The 17,922-nt window shown below is 35.0% G+C and overlaps 2 protein-coding genes across 2 annotated transcripts; both read left to right on the top strand.

Moving 5' to 3' along the window:
* Window positions 1-779: 779 nt before the first annotated feature.
* Window positions 780-13,746, top strand: LOC108680380 (UDP-galactose transporter senju). The gene is made up of 9 exons (XM_018169190.2): window positions 780-797; window positions 4,855-4,990; window positions 5,818-5,935; window positions 6,254-6,300; window positions 7,011-7,150; window positions 9,527-9,832; window positions 10,539-10,718; window positions 10,958-11,104; window positions 11,383-13,746. Exons 2-9 carry the CDS (start codon window positions 4,885-4,887, stop codon window positions 11,617-11,619), a joined length of 1,281 nt encoding a protein of 426 aa, XP_018024679.1. The 5' UTR covers window positions 780-797; window positions 4,855-4,884; the 3' UTR covers window positions 11,620-13,746.
* An 867-nt stretch (window positions 13,747-14,613) lies between these two features.
* LOC108680376 lies at window positions 14,614-17,485 on the top strand. Its single transcript, XM_018169184.2, has 3 exons — window positions 14,614-16,377; window positions 16,608-16,951; window positions 17,254-17,485. Exons 1-3 carry the CDS (start codon window positions 14,849-14,851, stop codon window positions 17,418-17,420), a joined length of 2,040 nt encoding a protein of 679 aa, XP_018024673.2. The 5' UTR covers window positions 14,614-14,848; the 3' UTR covers window positions 17,421-17,485.
* Window positions 17,486-17,922: the final 437 nt, after the last annotated feature.

Genomic DNA, 17,922 nt, shown 5'->3' on the forward strand with positions numbered 1-17,922 from the left:
TGAACATTTTAGATCTGGTATATTTGCCCTAATCTGGTATTTTTCTGGTATTTTCTGACTTACTGCAAATTTACTGCATTAAGTTCCACCTCTGAAGTTTGAAAATAACTGCACAGTACATAAGGTAATTTTTCTTCTAACCAACGTTTCTGACGAATAGTTTTATAAAATTTGGAGGTATTAGTCTTTTTTTGAACGATAGAATTTCTGGTATATTTCTGGTATTTTGAGCTAGGCAGTCTGGTATTCTCGCCAAGAAAAAACCTGGCAACACTGGTGCACGGGAATCCGGAATCAGTCAGCTGCTGTGGCTCATGTGGGGGCTGTCAGGCTGTGGAGTGCAACTGCAACACAAAGTTTACAGAATAATTATTTGCTGAACTATTAAATAAAATTTAAGCAAATAATGCAACAGTCAAGTTACGGAATGTTAGTTAAAAACTGATTATTTTACAAATAAAAGTGTCTCTCATTAGTGATTACCGTAAGAATTCAATGCATGGTCGCCGACTCGCCTTTGGCTTGCCCATTGCGGCGTTGGCTGCTTGGCGTTGCAAGTTGCGCCATAATCACATCAGAAACATTCATTGTTGCCAGGTTTGTCGGGCTTACAGTCTGAACTGTCTGTGAAGAAATTCGAACATTCACTTCCATATGCACATGGAACATATGCGCTGATAATGCGCAGGCCAGGCAGCGTAGATACGATTACGAGATAACTAGCTGCCGATAGCCGGTTTAGCTATAACTATATTCGCCTATGTGAATGTGATACCTAATCAGATAATGTGACTAATGTGAGTATGTCTCTATCTAGTATCTATCACTATGAACTTTGAATGCTAGCCTATGTAACTAGACTATTTAAAAGCCGTTTTTCCCAGAGTTACTAAAACTGAGTTGGGTTTCTGCTTTCTGGTCTGCTGGTTAGTGGTCACCACTGGGCACTGAATTTGATAACCTATATCAAACTGAATTCATAAAATGACATAAGTTGAAGGTTTGTGTAATATTGTGTTAGCCCCTACCGGTACCGGTATTCTCTTCAGTTTTCACGACTTGTTAATATCTCCCTTACTGGTTTTAGTGGTTTATAGGCTAATTTAGATGATGTCTTGACTCTTGAGGCTTGAGCTAGGTTTTAATACCATTAAACGGGGTAATAAGGGATGGGTGGGGTAAATTGGGAGTCAGGACATTCCTCTCACTCCCACATTTGGTATAAATGTTGCTGCAGCTAAAGTAATCAAATATTGTAAAACTGAAAATAGTGATGTAAAGTTTGACATTTTTACTAAAAATGTTGTATAAAGCAAGTTTAGAAATCATACATTTACTACGGTTAAAAATTTCTGAAAAAAGGTGTGAAAAGTGAAATTTTTACTTTATAAATTTGGAAAAGTATCTCTGCTAAGGCCTAAGGTATGTAGGAAAAAAATATTTGCCCTTTTACTAACATAAAAATTTCACATAGGTGTTGGCCTAAAAACGTGATTGACAGAATTTGCGTACAGTCAAACTGGTAAAAGGGACAGGCGGAGTAAATTGGGATGTGCGTCCCACATTTCATAGAAATGTTGTAGCAGCTAAACTAATCAGAATATTGCAAAACTAAAAATAGTGGCATAAGCTTCTACATTTTTACTATCTATTATGTATAAAGCTAGTCAAGTAATCAAACGTTTACTACCGTCAACCGGGGCAACTCGGGACTGGCGGGGCAACTCGGGACGCACCTCTGACACGTTGTAAAACAGTCATAGTAGCGAAACTAATTGGAATATTGCTAAACTAAATATAGTGGCCTAAACAACAACATTTTTCCTATCTATGTAGTATAAAGGATACTACATTTACTTGCATTNGCTTCTGGCACCTTACCAATAGCATATGGAATTTTTTTGAAGATGCCATTCGATAGCCCTCGCAAAGAGCTATAAAATGAGCCTAAACTTGTTTATGAAATGTTTCATCGTAAGAAGTTATTAACAAAAAACGCTCAAAACCGTCCCGAGTAGCCCCGGTTGACGGTATCTCTAAAAAATTGTTGAAAAAAAGTTTAAAAAGTGCTATTTTGGAAAAGTTGGTATATACTTCTCTTTCTACTAAGGTCTGGAGCAAAAAAAATATTCGCTGTATTAAAAAATTTTACTTACATAAAAGTTGCACACAGGTGTTGGCTTGAAAACGTAATTGATGGAATTTGCATATCTCATTCCCAAAAAATGGCAGAACCTCAATTAAAAAAATGGTAGAACCTCAATTAGCAAAGGTTCCAGCTAAAAAAATTGATTAACAAGAAAAAATTTTGATTACATTTACCTCACTCAGCAAAAAAATTTCACTTGACAAAAAATTATTGCATCTTTGGTCATCACAAAATTATGCATAGAATGTCATAGATAGAATTGTGCACTGGGCAACATTGAATGAATGATAATTAAGCTAAAATATGATTTATTTCTCCAAAAAATATGATGGTTGTCTGTAAAATATTTCTTTCTTTGTCAGGTATGCTTTTAAAATCTTTCTAGTGCATTTTCTCATTTATGGAAAAAAGCACTATTGTGCTCACCATGTCTGTTCATCTGTCTGTCCATCTGTGACTTCACGTTTTTGTCTATGAGAAAATGTGCTCTCTGTCACTCACTGCAGGGAGTAGGTACTGAGTTATATTTTTTTGTTATACCTAGCAAATTCATTTGTCCCAATTAAAATGGTTTAAAATTACAAGCAGTCTTTAAAGCTCATAGATACAGATGAAATGCTATACGGCTGCTGTTATACGGAAGCTTGCAGTGGGTATCAACAAAGGAAAAACAAGTAAAAATCACAGGAAAAGTTATTTATTCTACATCTACATCATCTACAATGGAAGAGGGGGACTTCAGAGTACTGTTAGTAATGGATGAGTACACTCTGTAGGCTTCAAATGTTTTAAAATTAAGTTTTATTTCAAGTGTCGGGGATTACCTTTTTCCCAGGGGTAATTCGGGACACTTTTATTTTACCTCGGGCATCTTAGCATATGGAATTTTTTCAGAGATGCCAAACAATAGCTCTTGCAAAGAGCTTCAAAATGAGCCCCAACTTGTTTATGAAATGTATCATGGCAAAAGTCAAACGCTCAAAAAACAGTCGCTTATTACCATTTGAGGGTAATATCACATCAATAATGCGGTAATGTATGGATATTGTAATATATCAATAAAGGAAAAACAAGTAAATTTCACAGAAAATGTCATTTATTCCATATCTACATCATCTACAAAGGAAGAGGAAGACTGCAGGGTACTGTTAGTACTCTGAAATGTTCAGACTTCAGAGTACTTCAAATGTTTTAAAATTGAATTTTATTTCAGGTATCCCAGATTACCCCCTTCCCAAGGGTAATTTGCGGCACTTTTATTTTGCATCTGGCACCTTACAAATAGCATATGGATTTTTTTCAGAGATGTCATATGATAGCTCTTGCAATGAGCTTCTAAAATGAGCCCAAACTTGTTCTTGAAATGTTTTATGGTAAGGAATTAGGCATGAAAAACTCTCAAAACCATCCCTTATCACCCCCATTTGATGGTATGTTAGAATCTATGTAGAGAGTAGGCTGTAGACTCATAAGGTCAAAACATCTAATTGTCATCTATTCCTGGTACCGTATTTGTTTCTTCCTATGGCTTAGTGTATTATTTCAGTTAATATTAATCAATAATCAATAAAGTGGCAAATGAGCGATTTTTTAGATATCAATTCATCTTTGATTCTCTGAATCAATAAAACAAAAGTTGCTACTATGCAGTTATTGCACTTAACTTGCTCCTTGTCAATAAAAATATAATTTAAGTCAGTACTATGATTGGTATGATATTTAGATTTTGAATTTTAATTCACTAGTTAATGGGCTAACACTGCAGTTAATTGACTTGAATAATGGCTAAGAATCTCATGATTGAGCAAGATTCTAGAAAGTTATGGCTCAGTTGTGTTGAAAATAAAGAATTTCTTTAAAAGACTGGCAACATAAGCATTGTGAACTGTGGTGACAGAAGTGGCATTGATGGCAGTTCAAAATTTCATATTAATCAATATTGATGTTTCATATGAATTATTATCACTATCATCACTATGATAATGCATTCAAAACTAATATCCATGATACTCTATAGGTCTACTCATAGAACTCAGAATGGGACAGTCTAAAAAAAGTCTGCATTACCACAACCCAGTAATTAACTATGATAACAGTCATCATTTATTAATGCTCTAAAATATACAATGGTGTGACCATGTGGCTTGATAGCCTGGAAAAATGTTAGAAATGAGCTACTGACTGGCACCTGTGGATGATGCAAAAACACCTGTGCTCAGGGACAATTACCGGTATATTTAGCTTTTATATACCTAATTTCTTTTATGCAATACCGGGACTTTTATGCAATACCTTTGATACATAATCATTTTATGCAATACTTTTGATAAATGATGATTTTTGCTAGCAATATAACAAAATCATCATGAAATGATTATTTTTACCAATAATTTGTATTAAAGTTTAGTACTAGAAAATTTGACCTTCTGGCCTTTAAAAAAAAAAAACTCATGACTACAAAGTCACATGCTTTTTATTTCATTTTAAAACTTATTACTTGGTATAGGTATAAATCTCCACTTAAAACATGGGACAAGAAATGACAAAGTTTTATTTCTAAGATAATGTATTGATAGCAAGTTATGGTATATCAGCTATTGCTCTAGCAATCTCCGTTGGCAAAAAATTTTCATGTATTTATTCTCATCAGTATTAAATATTTTGTAATCTTAAGTTTCACAAACTACTGACTTCTTTCTCTACAGTGTGAACCTTATAAATTTCTTATAAAAATCATGGGAGCCAATACACCTCAAGAACATGGCTGCTTCTCAAAGCTTTTCCCAACAAAATCAAGTTTCCTGATATTTTCTAGTTACCTTGCTCTTGGTGTAAGTCTGGGTAAGTAACTTGGTGTGAGAGGAACTTAACTTTGGTTCATTGCATTATATTTTATATTTGTTATGAGTTATTATATTTCTGTTTGCTCAATCAATCAGTTGCATGATAGCAATTTCATTGACCTTGGGAGCATCATTTCAAAATCCTTGAGGGGAGCGTCTGGGGTAAAATTTATCTCGGCTATTCACAGACGGATCACTCTGAAACTTGGTACACATATGTAAAACAGAATTCTAAGACATTTTTGTTCATGTGAATTTTTCGAAAAAAATGAAAGAAAACGTGAAATTATTAGAAAACGGCCAAAAAAGGGGGTACTGTAGAAATCTATCTCCTCCTAGGATTTAGCATAAATCAACGTACAGAGATGATTTTGGTACCATTGGATAGAGCAGAATGTCAGCTTTAAGATGAGACTAAAAACCGGAAAAGCCAAAATTCAAAATTTTACCCCAGACGCTCCCCTTAAAATGAAATTTTGACTTGTAGATCGTCATTTTATTCATTAACAGCTGGTTAATTATGGATAACACATGAATCTAAATCATTAGACAACTTATATAGCAAATTCAAATTTATTTATTCTGTTATCAGCTTTTCAGCGCATTTTCTCATTTATGGAAAAAATGCACTATTGTGCTTGCCATGTCCGTCCGTCTGTCCATGACTTCACGTTTTCGTTGACGAGAAAATGCGCTCTCTGTCACTCACAGCAGTGAGTACTGAGTTAAATTTTTTTAAGTTTGTGTATGCAAGAAAGCTGTAGTTAAAGTGTATGTAATTACCTTTATTTTAAATAAATTTTGAAGTAATGAACAAATTTTCAGGGATATTAGTGACCAGAACTCAAGATAAAAGCAATGGATACTCTTACAACATAACAACTGCTGTGCTGCTCGTTGAATTGCTGAAGCTTACTGCTACTTCAGCATTCTACCTCACCAGGTTTGCAGCACTTGCATAAAATAGGAATAATACCTATAATAATAGAAATATATAATAGAAATAACAAGGCCATATAATCCAAATAGAATTATATGGCCTTTTTTGCGTGTATTAGTCTGTACAGGACTATTATTTCCAGCAGTTTGTTGGGCCATATTTTGTAATTTTAAAGTATAAGTATGATTAATTGGATTATTTTTTTGGTGTAAGGTCTATGACCCCCTTGGAATTGGTTTTACACTTTGTTTAAACTAAAATTTTTATCATTGCTTCTGATTTTAAAAATCACTAATGGTGTGCATCATTGTTTAATTTCAGAGACAGCTTTGCTCACCTTGTTGAGCAAATTTTTCATTATCGCACAGGTGAGTGCTTGGCTTGCTCTGTAATATGCATCTGGAGTTTTTTGTGGGTTATGTAGTATATATACCTATCTACTTTGATGATATTTTTGGTTTTATATTAATATAAATTTCATATCTTAGCCTCTGAAAGCCTTTGCTACTGCCTGTGCTTGCTTATTTCATGGTCTTGCATTCATCAATATTGTTGCATGAAGGTTTCTGTTGGACAATTTTCATAAATTTATTAAAAAGTAGCATCTTGTATTCAATTTTTAGCCAGACTCATGCTCATACAGTCATACATTACAGGCAAAACAAAACATAATGCCAGCACGTATCTATATAATTTAATATAATAGTAAACTCTTACTTTTTGCATTTTGCTTTTGGCAGCTGTGAGTGCATTCTAACTAATGCTGGGCATTGTTGCATTGGATTAAATAATTTTTCATGACATTTAATAATTTCAGTGGTTTTTATAAAGTTTGCCTCTGATAACAGTAATACTATATTATTTTATTACAAAATCATTCAAGTTTTCCTGGTTTATTTGATTGAAGTGATACATACTTGCTTTCTTTTTAGCGCATTTTCTCATTTATTGAAAAAAAGCACTATTGTGCTCGCCATGTCCGTCTGTCCGTGACCTCAAGTTTTCGTCGACAAGAAAATGCGCTCTGTCACTCACTGCAGTGAGTAATGAGTTATATTTTTTTTGTACCTCTGAGCAGCGCTTGCTTTGTACCTGGTGCCAGGAGTGCTCTACTGCCTGAGCAATAACCTCACTTTCACTAATCTTTCACATTTTGATCCAACAACCTACTTGCTGCTCATGCAACTTCGAGTCTTGGTTACTGGGCTTATTTATCAGGTAAATCTGGTGCATTGTACCAGTTCATATTATATATCGTGCACTATAGACAATGTTTACATTTTAACTGAGTATCCATTTTACACTTTACAGATTACTATTTCACTCTACAGATTACTACTATCTTGATTTTAGTAACACATTGTTGAATTTGTATAATTTGGGTTGCACAAGCATGCTGATGATGTGATGAAAGTGATAAGTAAATGAATTATATATGTATACAAAATTACAAACTATGTATACATTTACATTATTGTCAATACTGTAGGAGGTTCTCTTTGCTTCTGAATGCTTCTTTTTAGAATTGTTTCTAAATCTATGTGAAACAAGCAAATCTCATGTTAAAATTTATATTTTCTTCTTAAAGTTGTTAATGTTTTAAATCAATTATATATGTACATATATACTTAGCATTAGATGGCAGAATAAGCCTGTTTAAACTCGGGTGGTTAATGGTCATTAATTTACATTTTTGGGGTTGAACAATATTCTACAGAAGACATTGGCTGATCAAATTGCAGGTTGAAGGCAATAATTTTACTTTACTAGCAACGTTTCCAATGTAACAACATTTTCAACAGAAATGGTGAATTTTCTGGCTATTTTCTTTGCTTTTAAATTTTTGATAAACTTGCGATTTAAGCAGTCAAGTGATTTTAATACTTAACAACATTCATTTCCAAGTTATAGGAAGCTTTGAACACTAAAATTTGGGTGGAAATAAGTACCTACATGATGTACGTAAATATGATGCAACAAGAATTTTGGAACCTTGAAAATAACTCCAAAACAATATCAGATCCTTGAAAATCTGGTAGTTATGATATGGATAGCTGGAGTCCCATCCACAGAGATGAAGGCTTCAGTCATTGTCCATTGGATGATGTCAAGCCACTGCAAGATGATGATACTGGTGGGTTCCTCTAGACAGTCTTGTTTAGTTTGATGTTGTCAAAAGTGTCATGGAGCCTATGGAATTCATAGCAAATTTTGAGATGAAGTTGCTCCATTGTAATGCTTTGAGACCTGACCTAGTTGCTAGCTTGTCTTGGGTAGCAGAATATACCTACAACTGCTCAATGTCATAATAGTCACTCCAATTACTCCACTGCGGTCCAAGTAATGAAAAAGTCTAAAGCTTCTTTGAAGCAAAATTCATATATTACACCAGATTCTTGAAGAACAACCGCTCTTTTGAAGAGGCCGTTGCTGCGTATAGTTTGGGTTTGACGTTGTTGACCCGGTTGTCACAAAGCCTGTTGAATTCATCATGGATTTTGTGATGAAGTTGCTTGATTGAAATACCTTGAGACAGTTTAAATAACATCAAACTCAACAGGACTGTCACAAGTCACATGCACTGTGCTGGAGCAACCTACCAGCATCAACATCTTGCAGTGGCCCAACATTATCCGACCAACAATAGCTGAATCCCTCATCTCTACAGATTGGACTCCAGCTATCCATCTCATAACTACCTGATTTTCAAAGATTTGAGATTGTTTCAGAGTTATTTACAGGGTTCCAAAATTTTCCTGTTGTATCCTATCTATGTATAGTTTCATGTACTATTTATTTATTTATTTATGTGTATCATGTACATTTGGAATACAAATATACCAAAATTTCAGTATTCAATGCTTCCTATAACATTTAAATGAATGTTGTTTCATTCAAAACGTCATTAAAGAGTTAAAATTACTTAAACCTGCATTTTGATAAACCAACATCTTCTGAAGAATATTGTTCAATGCTGAGAATTTAATCAATGAATTCTCTGACCATTAATCACCCATGTTTAAGCAATATAGGTATATATAAATGTACATTTTTTTAAGGTTGATATTCTATGTAGACTTGGGTCTTGGTTTCATGGCATGTAATTTCTATTGCTGTGATAAAAAATACATGCCATACACACATATCACTGGCATGTATTTTCTATCATTTTCTTTTGTATTTTCTAATTTTTTTACTTTTTTAATGTTGAATTTTATATTCCTAAAGGACCTAGTTGCCTGCTTGGTTAAGGAACAGCTTTTGTGAGGAACAACCTACAGATTTTATATATATATGTTTTATTGCAGAACTGAATACTTGTCTACTATTATAACTTTAATTACCTGTGGTGTGGCTTCAATACATTTCTGATTCATGTAATGTAAAATGTAATTATAACCATCTAATCTAATTAGGAACAAATTAGAATTATACAATATTTTTACTGTATACTTCTTTTATACAATAGGACTGCTTGTGCTTTCTGTTGATTGATCATTAGACAAGAGTAGGAAATATGTATAATATAATATTAGACCTTCTGTATTGTGCCTACTTCATTATTTTCTCCTGAATCTGGAACAATTTTAACAGATTTTATTCAAGCGCAACTTGAGCCGCATTCAATGGATCTCGCTTCTTGTCCTCACCATTGGATGTGCCGTCAAGCAATTGGATGTCCAGCAAAAACAACAGACAGCACTACAGCAATCACCTGCATTATTGAGTGATGATAAGTTTGCCAGTTTGAAAATTGATGGAAATGATTCAAGGTTTCATTTCTCGAAGAAGCTGCTTTCAGCTTCACGCACTGAAAATATTGCAGCTCGTCAACGTGCATTGGTTCCAGATGAGACACAAGGTGCTTTGCCTGTTGGGCTACTGCTTGTTTTTGCCCAGGTATGTGTGGCAATTTTGCTAGTTGCCACATTTATTTATGATATCAATAATGAATAATGTGTGCTTAATGGTTAGTTTTGACATGGTTACTTGGAGTGATTCATTTCTCATGCTGAGAGAATTTTTGCATTGAGCAATTCCTGTTAAAAATCAATAGGTACTGATAATTAACACCAGTGTGAAATGTCTGACACACTAAATTCATCAACATAACTTCACTGATAGGAAAGAATAGAGATTCTTTGCCAATTAAATTTGAATGCTTTTATTATCCATTTTATGAAAATATACTGTGTGACATAAATATCAACAATAGCTGAGTGAAAAAGTTAAATATTTACTATAAACATCATAATTTTATTCTTAAATTGGCAAAGTAGAGTCATCATTTAATAAATTGCAATGTTTTAGCAAAAGTTATCCCTGTCTATTTTGCTGAAATATGTAAGCCAAGTAGCAAAATAAGTGTAAATACTAATATTTTATTTATTGTATTGGCATTTATTTTGGGTTGCAACATGGATACAAGTTTGACGTCTTTGAAAGTACTATAAAATTAATTTGTAAATATATTTTTAAGAATTTTTTATCAAGATCATGTTTGGTTGTTGTTTACACAAAATCATTTGAGTAACACCAACTATCATTTATCAATGTACCTCAATCAATGCCTCAGAACCTGACTTCATTCTGTGCTCTTCTCTAGATTGTGTGCTCATGTTTTGCTGGCGTGTACAATGAACGTCTCCTGAAGGATTACTCGTCAGACATGAGCCTGACACTGCAGAATGTTCTCATGTACCTGGATAGCAGCTTCTGTAATATCCTCCTGCTGGGTATCAAGGGAGAACTGGCAACGGCTTTAAGCTACGACGGCTTGCAGAAGGTAATTCATTGTTCATATTGTAAATTCAGTTGAAGTTTATGGGTTATAATCCTGCTTTTAACACTTGACTCGTGGATCATGATGGACTGAATTCCTATTGGAAATCGTGCTAATAATTATATTACTTGGTTAATGTATCATAAGATAATTTTCTTTATTCTTTTATGGCTATGTTTTTTTGGCTATATTGTCTGTCTTAATTAAATAATAAGATAAATATAAGATAAATTAACCATCAGATCGTGCTGAACCCTTCTGTGCTGCTGGTGATACTTAACAACGTGGCGCTGGGTCTCGTAACGAGCGTCTTCCTCAAGAACTTGAACTCCATTCTTAAAGTTTTTTCCTCGGCCATTGAACCTGTGGTGCTTGCCGTACTTTGCTTTGTGAGTGAACATGATATTGCCTCACAATCAACTGGCTCCTCACAATCAACTGGCCTCAAATATTTTCCCAAAACCCGTTATATGTGCATTTTTGCACTTCAATAAATTTTTCTTCAATCTATAATGGTTTTCTAAATTCTAAACCATTGCATAATTCTAAACCATTTCATATCCTAAAAGTAAATCAGGTTTTGCAAATTCTAATTGAGACCCATAAAAGTATTATAATTATCAATTAGCAGGAAATTCATGATTAATAATCAAAGTTTTTCATGCAGATTATCTTCGGGTACGAGATCACACTCTACACGGCGCTGAGCATCATGCTGGTCACGAGTGCCACTTATCTTTACGCCACGAATCCTGTAGCCGTGGCACCATCACCCTCAATACATCACAGCGCTGGCTCTTATAATAGCGTTACAAGTTTTGCATATGATGGGGTAGCTGCTTCTCAAAAAGATGCTAATTCCCTAATATTTACAGATAAACAGATGGTGAAGTCATGTGTTTGAATAAAATTGTTCAAGCTTAGTGAATCATTTTAGTTAAATGATCTGCGTAGGTACAGAAAAACTTATGGTTCAAGTCAAGCCAGTGGCTTGATGTTTTCAAAGGCATATTGAAAAGACATTAGTTTAACTATTGAACAGCTCATATTTTATTATTACAACCATTCTATTTTGAATATATATATTCATATTTCGAGTACATATTTGAAAGTAATTTGTGGACATTTCTTAAAGAGAACTAACGTCTACTTAAGAAGCCATTATTTTTATGTTAAATTTTGCTTATCTTGGCAACTAACATTCTAATAAGCATATTTTATGTGAACACTGCGACAAATTCAGTTTTGCCATCTGGTGTGCCATTATCTATTCTGTCGCTTGTCTATTACAATATTTATTACTTGTCGAGTCAGTCACTATATCGACGCTGTACTTAAAAAAAAATTTCGTTGTACTTAGACAATCAAAATAATATATATTTTCATAATAATTGACGTTCTTATTGTTAGTATCTGTTATATGCAAATCTTTTTTAAATATTGTTGAAGCCAGTTTGCGTTAAATTTTGAAAATGTGTTTAATGTAATAATTTAAATATACCAGATTCTCATGCAGAGGTACCGTACGTAATTTTTCTGCTTAAAATTTGTACTTTCGTAATAAAAGTCATAGTTGTAAGTTTTAATTGCTTGAAAAATTATAAATCATTCACCTTCACGTCGTCTAGTCTTCAATGGCTTCTATTTATTTACGCGTTTAGCTTTGGTATTGAGTGCACGGGAAAGTACTTTATTTCTCTAGAGTGAGAAATAAAGAGTGAGTGCTTTATTCATCTAGAGTGAGGAATAAAGAGCGAGTTCTTTATTCCTTTATTTTTCATGATATGTTTATGTTCGTCACCCTTATCCTTATTCAGGAACGATGTCCTACTTACACATTCCTACCTAAGATGCTACTTATGTAGGATGCTCTATTTTACCTGGACCGTTATCCCTACTTAAGACGTTACTAAAACTGTAGTTTAAGTGATTGAATCGCAACTATGATTGTACACTATCTGATCATGAACATTCCTATTAGCTCTAATATAAATAGGTTTTTTACTAATTTGACTTATATGATGTTCACATAAGTGCTGAGACGTGATTTTTTTTCTGCTAGGCCATCTCATATATTATGCATTCTATATTAAAGAATTTAAAGCAGAGAGAACGCCAAGTAAATTCACCATATCGACATTGAAAACGTTTCATTATATATCATATCATGCGCTCATGAGCACGGTTGACGTGTTCATTTAATAGATTTATTCATAATTGTGACGGGTTTGTGACTTGATGATTTCACTATTAATGTTAAACCACAGTATTGCAGCTAATTAACTTGACTATATATCTTTATCTTCAGTATTGCTCAATTTGACGTTGTATTGTAAAACTAACGAGGCTTTTCTCCGTACAATTAACTCGTATTTACTTGTTCATGAATGTTTGACGCATATTGCACTGCAATTGATTCCTAATATGCATGTTTCTTTGTTGCATGTTTGTTAATTTATTGTGTGTGTTCGTTTTCTTATCTTTAAAATAGGGATTCGATCCCTGATTATCGTGTCCACGAAGCAGCTGCTGTCTCGAGTGTTCATTAGGGCGCTATTTTCCATTACTTTTCACTGCTATTTAGCTCGAATGATCTTCATCTGAAAATCTTTGGGATTTTTGAGCTAATAATTAAACAGTTAGATTTATTTGATTCTAAGACAATGATTCTCTAACATCCACTCTTTTTATTATTTTAGTGGAGTCCCACAATTCTTGTTTTTTACTACCAATATTCAGGGTTGGCCTTGAATTTCGCGTTCAAATGCCGTTTCCTGAACGTAAATTTTAGATTTATTTGATTTTAAAGCAATTGTTCTCTAATATAGACTTTATATTATTAATGGAGATCCGTAATTTTTGTTTTGTACTAGTGTTCAATGTTGGTTTTGAATTTTGCGTTCAAATCCCGTTTCCTGAACATAAATTCAATCGCACACGCGTTTAAAAATGCATTCCTCACTAACTATGTTTATTTTCTAACGTTTATTCTCATCACAGATTGATGATCAATAAAGTCGAGCAACATCAAGATTGAGTTTTATTGTAATATTAGAAATCTTTTGTACCTCAAAGGCAGCGATCATCGCTGTAGGGACCATCACAACCCCTGGGACCTTGAGTGTGATAAATTTATAATTAAATAGTTTTAAAATGTAATTTCAGTGTTATTATCTCGTACCAAACCTCAGTAAATTATTGTTTAGCTATTCAAAATAATCCATCTTCAAGATATTTTTCTGTTAAATTACACAGAGCTAATTTTTCCAGGTATTAATATAAATCTTTTAATATGTGAAACCCAACCTAAACTGGTACCTTTTAAGCATTTCAAATAAATGAAGTATCTCGATGCCACTGCTTCAAACAAGTTAGTTCAACAGATGCATTTACAAGAGTCTCGAATATATAAATTCTTCCGCATTTGCATTTACAAGAAGAGTAAGAGAGAATCGTTTATAAGAGAATTTGCATTTACAAGCGTCTCAAATTTTTAAACTTACCATTCTGTTGGTATAACTTATTAGGACAGTAGGTAGAGAGAGAGAGAGAGAGAGAGGCTTGTAGTTCCATCCACGGATGTTGACAAACCACTGAAGTTTACCGCTGCTGTCAGTGGTCAGCCGGACTGACAGCTATCAGCTATCACAAGCGACGAATGCACGGGATTTTTAGTTTATACGATTTCAATTTTCAATATTAATCTGCTTTAGATGACCGTAGCTGAACTTCATCTACTGAGCATTTGTTATGCTCGTGTTGTCAGATGGTCGCATATACATTATACAATATTGATTTTGGTATATTTCAATTAGCAACGCCCGAAAATATTTTATTATAACATTTTTGTGACTTTTTTTCATTTATATTACATTTTAAAATACGGACGGATCTGACTGCTAATTTTGTAATAAGATTTCACTTTTCACAATTATATTAACAAAAGTATAATCGTCCTGTAATAATCGCATCAGAGGATCTTTAACTGAAGGATTGTTGTAGAGCTGTTTACCCTGTATTTGAACTCTAAAGGGTTAACTCAATCTAAAGGGGTTTTGAGTATTGATATTTGCAAGAATTTTGAATAAAGATTCCACTTTTGATTTTAATGTCTCAGACCATTGTCCGTTGAAATGAATTTTCTTTTCAGATCAGACCTTCACTTGCTGAAAGAAATTAAAGCAATGTTGAGTCGAACGAATGTCATCCTTCATAGATTTTGCTCGAGTAGTTCCGTATTCAAGCCTGTGGCATTCAAATATAAAAAAGCGGCGGCCGCCTTACCGGCAGAAACTACCGTCCGAAAAAACAACCATCACTCGCCCATAAAGCGGAGAAACTCTGGCGAATACGAACCTAAACTTGATGACCTGGCACAGCCAATCACTGTAATCAGTAGCCCTGTTCCTAGATCTGTACCTAGCAACATCGAGCGACGACCTAAAACTTATGGGTTTAATCATAATAGGAAACACGATTTTGTGCCAAGAAGGCAAGGTCTTGAAGAGCATCAGAGATCTGACGATTCGGCTGAATTTCGTCCTCCGACCAAACGAAATTATGGGCCTCAGAATACCAAGCCTAATTCAGAATACCAAACGAATTTTTCTGGAAGATTTGAACGTCCGAGTAAATGGACAGAACATGAAAAATTTTTCAAACCTAGAAAAAATTATGGCAGGCGCTTACCTAATGATGGAGAAGTCGAATCAGAAGAAGATGCGCTCGCACTACGAGAGTTTGGCGACAAGGAACATCTTTTCGGAATTCATCCAGTCCTACTTGCCCTCAAGGCAGGGAAGAGGGAAATATTTCGAGTTTATTGTAAGAAAGATCTAGAAATTACTAACCGCCTTGTCGGTGAGATTCACAGACTTGCTACGGAGCGCGGAATTGAGTTCATTTCGGTGGAAGGAAAAGTTTTCAAGCGCGTTTTTGACAAAGGGACTGTTCATCAAGGGGTGTTTTGCTTCTCAGGCCTATTGCCAGTCGACGTCTTTGACATTGAAGAACTTCTTGGTGCGACAGAGGAAAATTGTACCTCTGATTCTTTCAATTCTCTTTCAGAATTACCGGATGTGAACACAACATTTCGGAATGTGGTAAGAAACACGTCAACAAACCAATATGAAGAACATACGGACCTTAAAACAAGCAACATTACAAATGAAGACCACACGAAAGTCACAAAGGAAGAAGAATCTATTAAAATGAATTATCTAAATGCAGAGGTAGAAGTCGAGGATGGAGTGAACCGGGATCTTAAATCCAAACACACTTGGGAGCATGATCAATACTCTACCTATGCTCAACCAACTGTTTTGAAAGACGAAAAATCAGAAATTTCTTCTGAGAAGCACTCAACGACTGATTTAAAATGTGTGGAAACGCAAAATGCATCTGAAGAAAATCCAGCAACCATTTTGAATGCTGACAAACGAGAAAATGCATCTGACGATTACGTAGGTCCTATTTCGAAAGCCGAAGAAATGGAAAATGCATGTGACGATCATTGCAGCAGGAGTTTGCAGAGACCGCGGCCCGTAGCACAGAAGAGGCTGTGGGTTGTGCTGGACCAGGTGGTTGACCCCATGAATGTAGGGGCGGTTCTTAGGTCCTGCTGCTACTTCGGCGTGTCCAGGGTCCTTGTCACGCCGTCCTCGTGAGTAAAATATGATTAACTTTTGCTTATATGTGGAATATTATTGTTTAAAAACTCGAATATGTGTGAGAACTCTTCAAAACTTTTATTGTATGGTCAGACACAATATACAAATATAATCTGAAATTTTTAATTAATTAGGTACAAGACTGATCTTGTGTAAACTACACCTGCAGGCATTTATATTATTAACTTAAGATTAACCTTTCAATATTTCTTTCTTTTGACAGGGCGGAACTGAATCCAGTGGTGAGCAAAGCCAGCTCCGGAGCTGCGGAATTATTACACATCAGTTTCCTGCCGCGTCCTTCTGTACAATTAAAGCAACTCAAAGAACAAAACTGGCACATCGTTGCTACAGCGCCTGCTACGGAACATAAAACCGCACGGTCTACGGATAAAAATAACGGGGATAAATCACAGCACTTAGACTCCTTTGACGCAGAGAACTTTGCCTCTAGTGAAGCATTAAGGAAGGTTGATGCCGGATATGAACATCAAAATCTTAGAGAGAATCAAATGCGTCTTGATGTTGGGGACTTTGTTTTCGACCGCGACACGGTTCTCATCGTCGGTAGGTGGCGTAAGGATATTCTCTGTTCAATATGTTTTTGATGTCTGCAAAATTTTAGGTATTTATATTTCGGGCAGATTTAATCCAACTTAAATTGCATGATGTAGCATTTCATTGCACTAATCGTATTAACGGCGTAATTATAGTTGGGCTGTGCCAATTATTAGATTATATTCAAGTATATCTAATTTGCAACATATGCTAATAGATAAATTAAGTAGTAATTTTTCTTCCTAGTTCTATAATCCTAAAACTTAATTGTAATAAAGCCAAAACAATAAATTGCATTGTTTTTCTATCAGGGAACGAAGGTTCAGGCGTGCGTTCGTCCGTATCCGCGATCGCGGAAACTCTGCTGACGGTGCCTGCTCCGCGCGGCGCTGACGCGGCGCTGCAAGTGCCTTGTCTAAACGTCTCCACCGCAACGGCCGTCATCCTGCACGCCATCACTTCTTCTGCCACGCCTTGATCTTTGAGTAAAAGAATTTCGCAAATTTCTGGCTTTTTGATTTGTTTTTTTTTTCGGGCAGGGTGGCCCAGTGGTTAAAGTTCAGAGTACCAAGATTGGAGCAGAGAGGCGCGGGTTCGATCCCAGCTCTGTGCGGCAGTTTCTGGTCAGAATCGGCGAGGAGGCCGGGCGGTTAAGCGCAGCAGAATTGCAGCAGTGAGTTGCGCGTTTGAGACCGCAACAAGCTGTGAACGTTCTGCGATGTTAAGAATCGGCGACAGGCCTACGGCCTACTGAACGCTGAAACCGCTTTTATTATTATTTATTATAATCCTTTAAATACGGGTGTATTCTTTACCTTAAATCTAATGCAAACCTGAAGAGTTGCCGTCAGAATGAGTGTTAGCGTCAGTAGACAAAGGTTAAACTTCTGTCTTTAATTAATTTTTATTTAGTAAATTTTAGTGAAATAATTTAATTCAGTCGGGAGACTTTGAAACTCCTTAAAGGTGACCCATTGTAT

This window comes from Hyalella azteca, unplaced genomic scaffold, assembly GCF_000764305.2.
Source record: "Hyalella azteca isolate HAZT.00-mixed unplaced genomic scaffold, Hazt_2.0.2 contig9715, whole genome shotgun sequence".
NCBI classification, from domain to species: Eukaryota; Metazoa; Arthropoda; class Malacostraca; order Amphipoda; family Hyalellidae; genus Hyalella; species Hyalella azteca.

Bases quoted from the DNA above. Each gene is read 5' to 3' on its own strand.
- LOC108680380 (XM_018169190.2), top strand. From the start codon at position 4,885: ATGGGAGCCAATACACCTCAAGAACATGGCTGCTTCTCAAAGCTTTTC. The intron at 6,301-7,010 runs GTGAGTGCTTGG...ACCTCTGAGCAG, and splicing joins AATTTTTCATTATCGCACAG to CGCTTGCTTTGTACCTGGTG. The intron at 7,151-9,526 runs GTAAATCTGGTG...CAATTTTAACAG, and splicing joins TTACTGGGCTTATTTATCAG to ATTTTATTCAAGCGCAACTT.
- LOC108680376 (XM_018169184.2), top strand. From the start codon at position 14,849: ATGAATTTTCTTTTCAGATCAGACCTTCACTTGCTGAAAGAAATTAAA. The intron at 16,378-16,607 runs GTGAGTAAAATA...TTCTTTTGACAG, and splicing joins GTCCTTGTCACGCCGTCCTC to GGCGGAACTGAATCCAGTGG. The intron at 16,952-17,253 runs GTAGGTGGCGTA...TTTTTCTATCAG, and splicing joins CGACACGGTTCTCATCGTCG to GGAACGAAGGTTCAGGCGTG.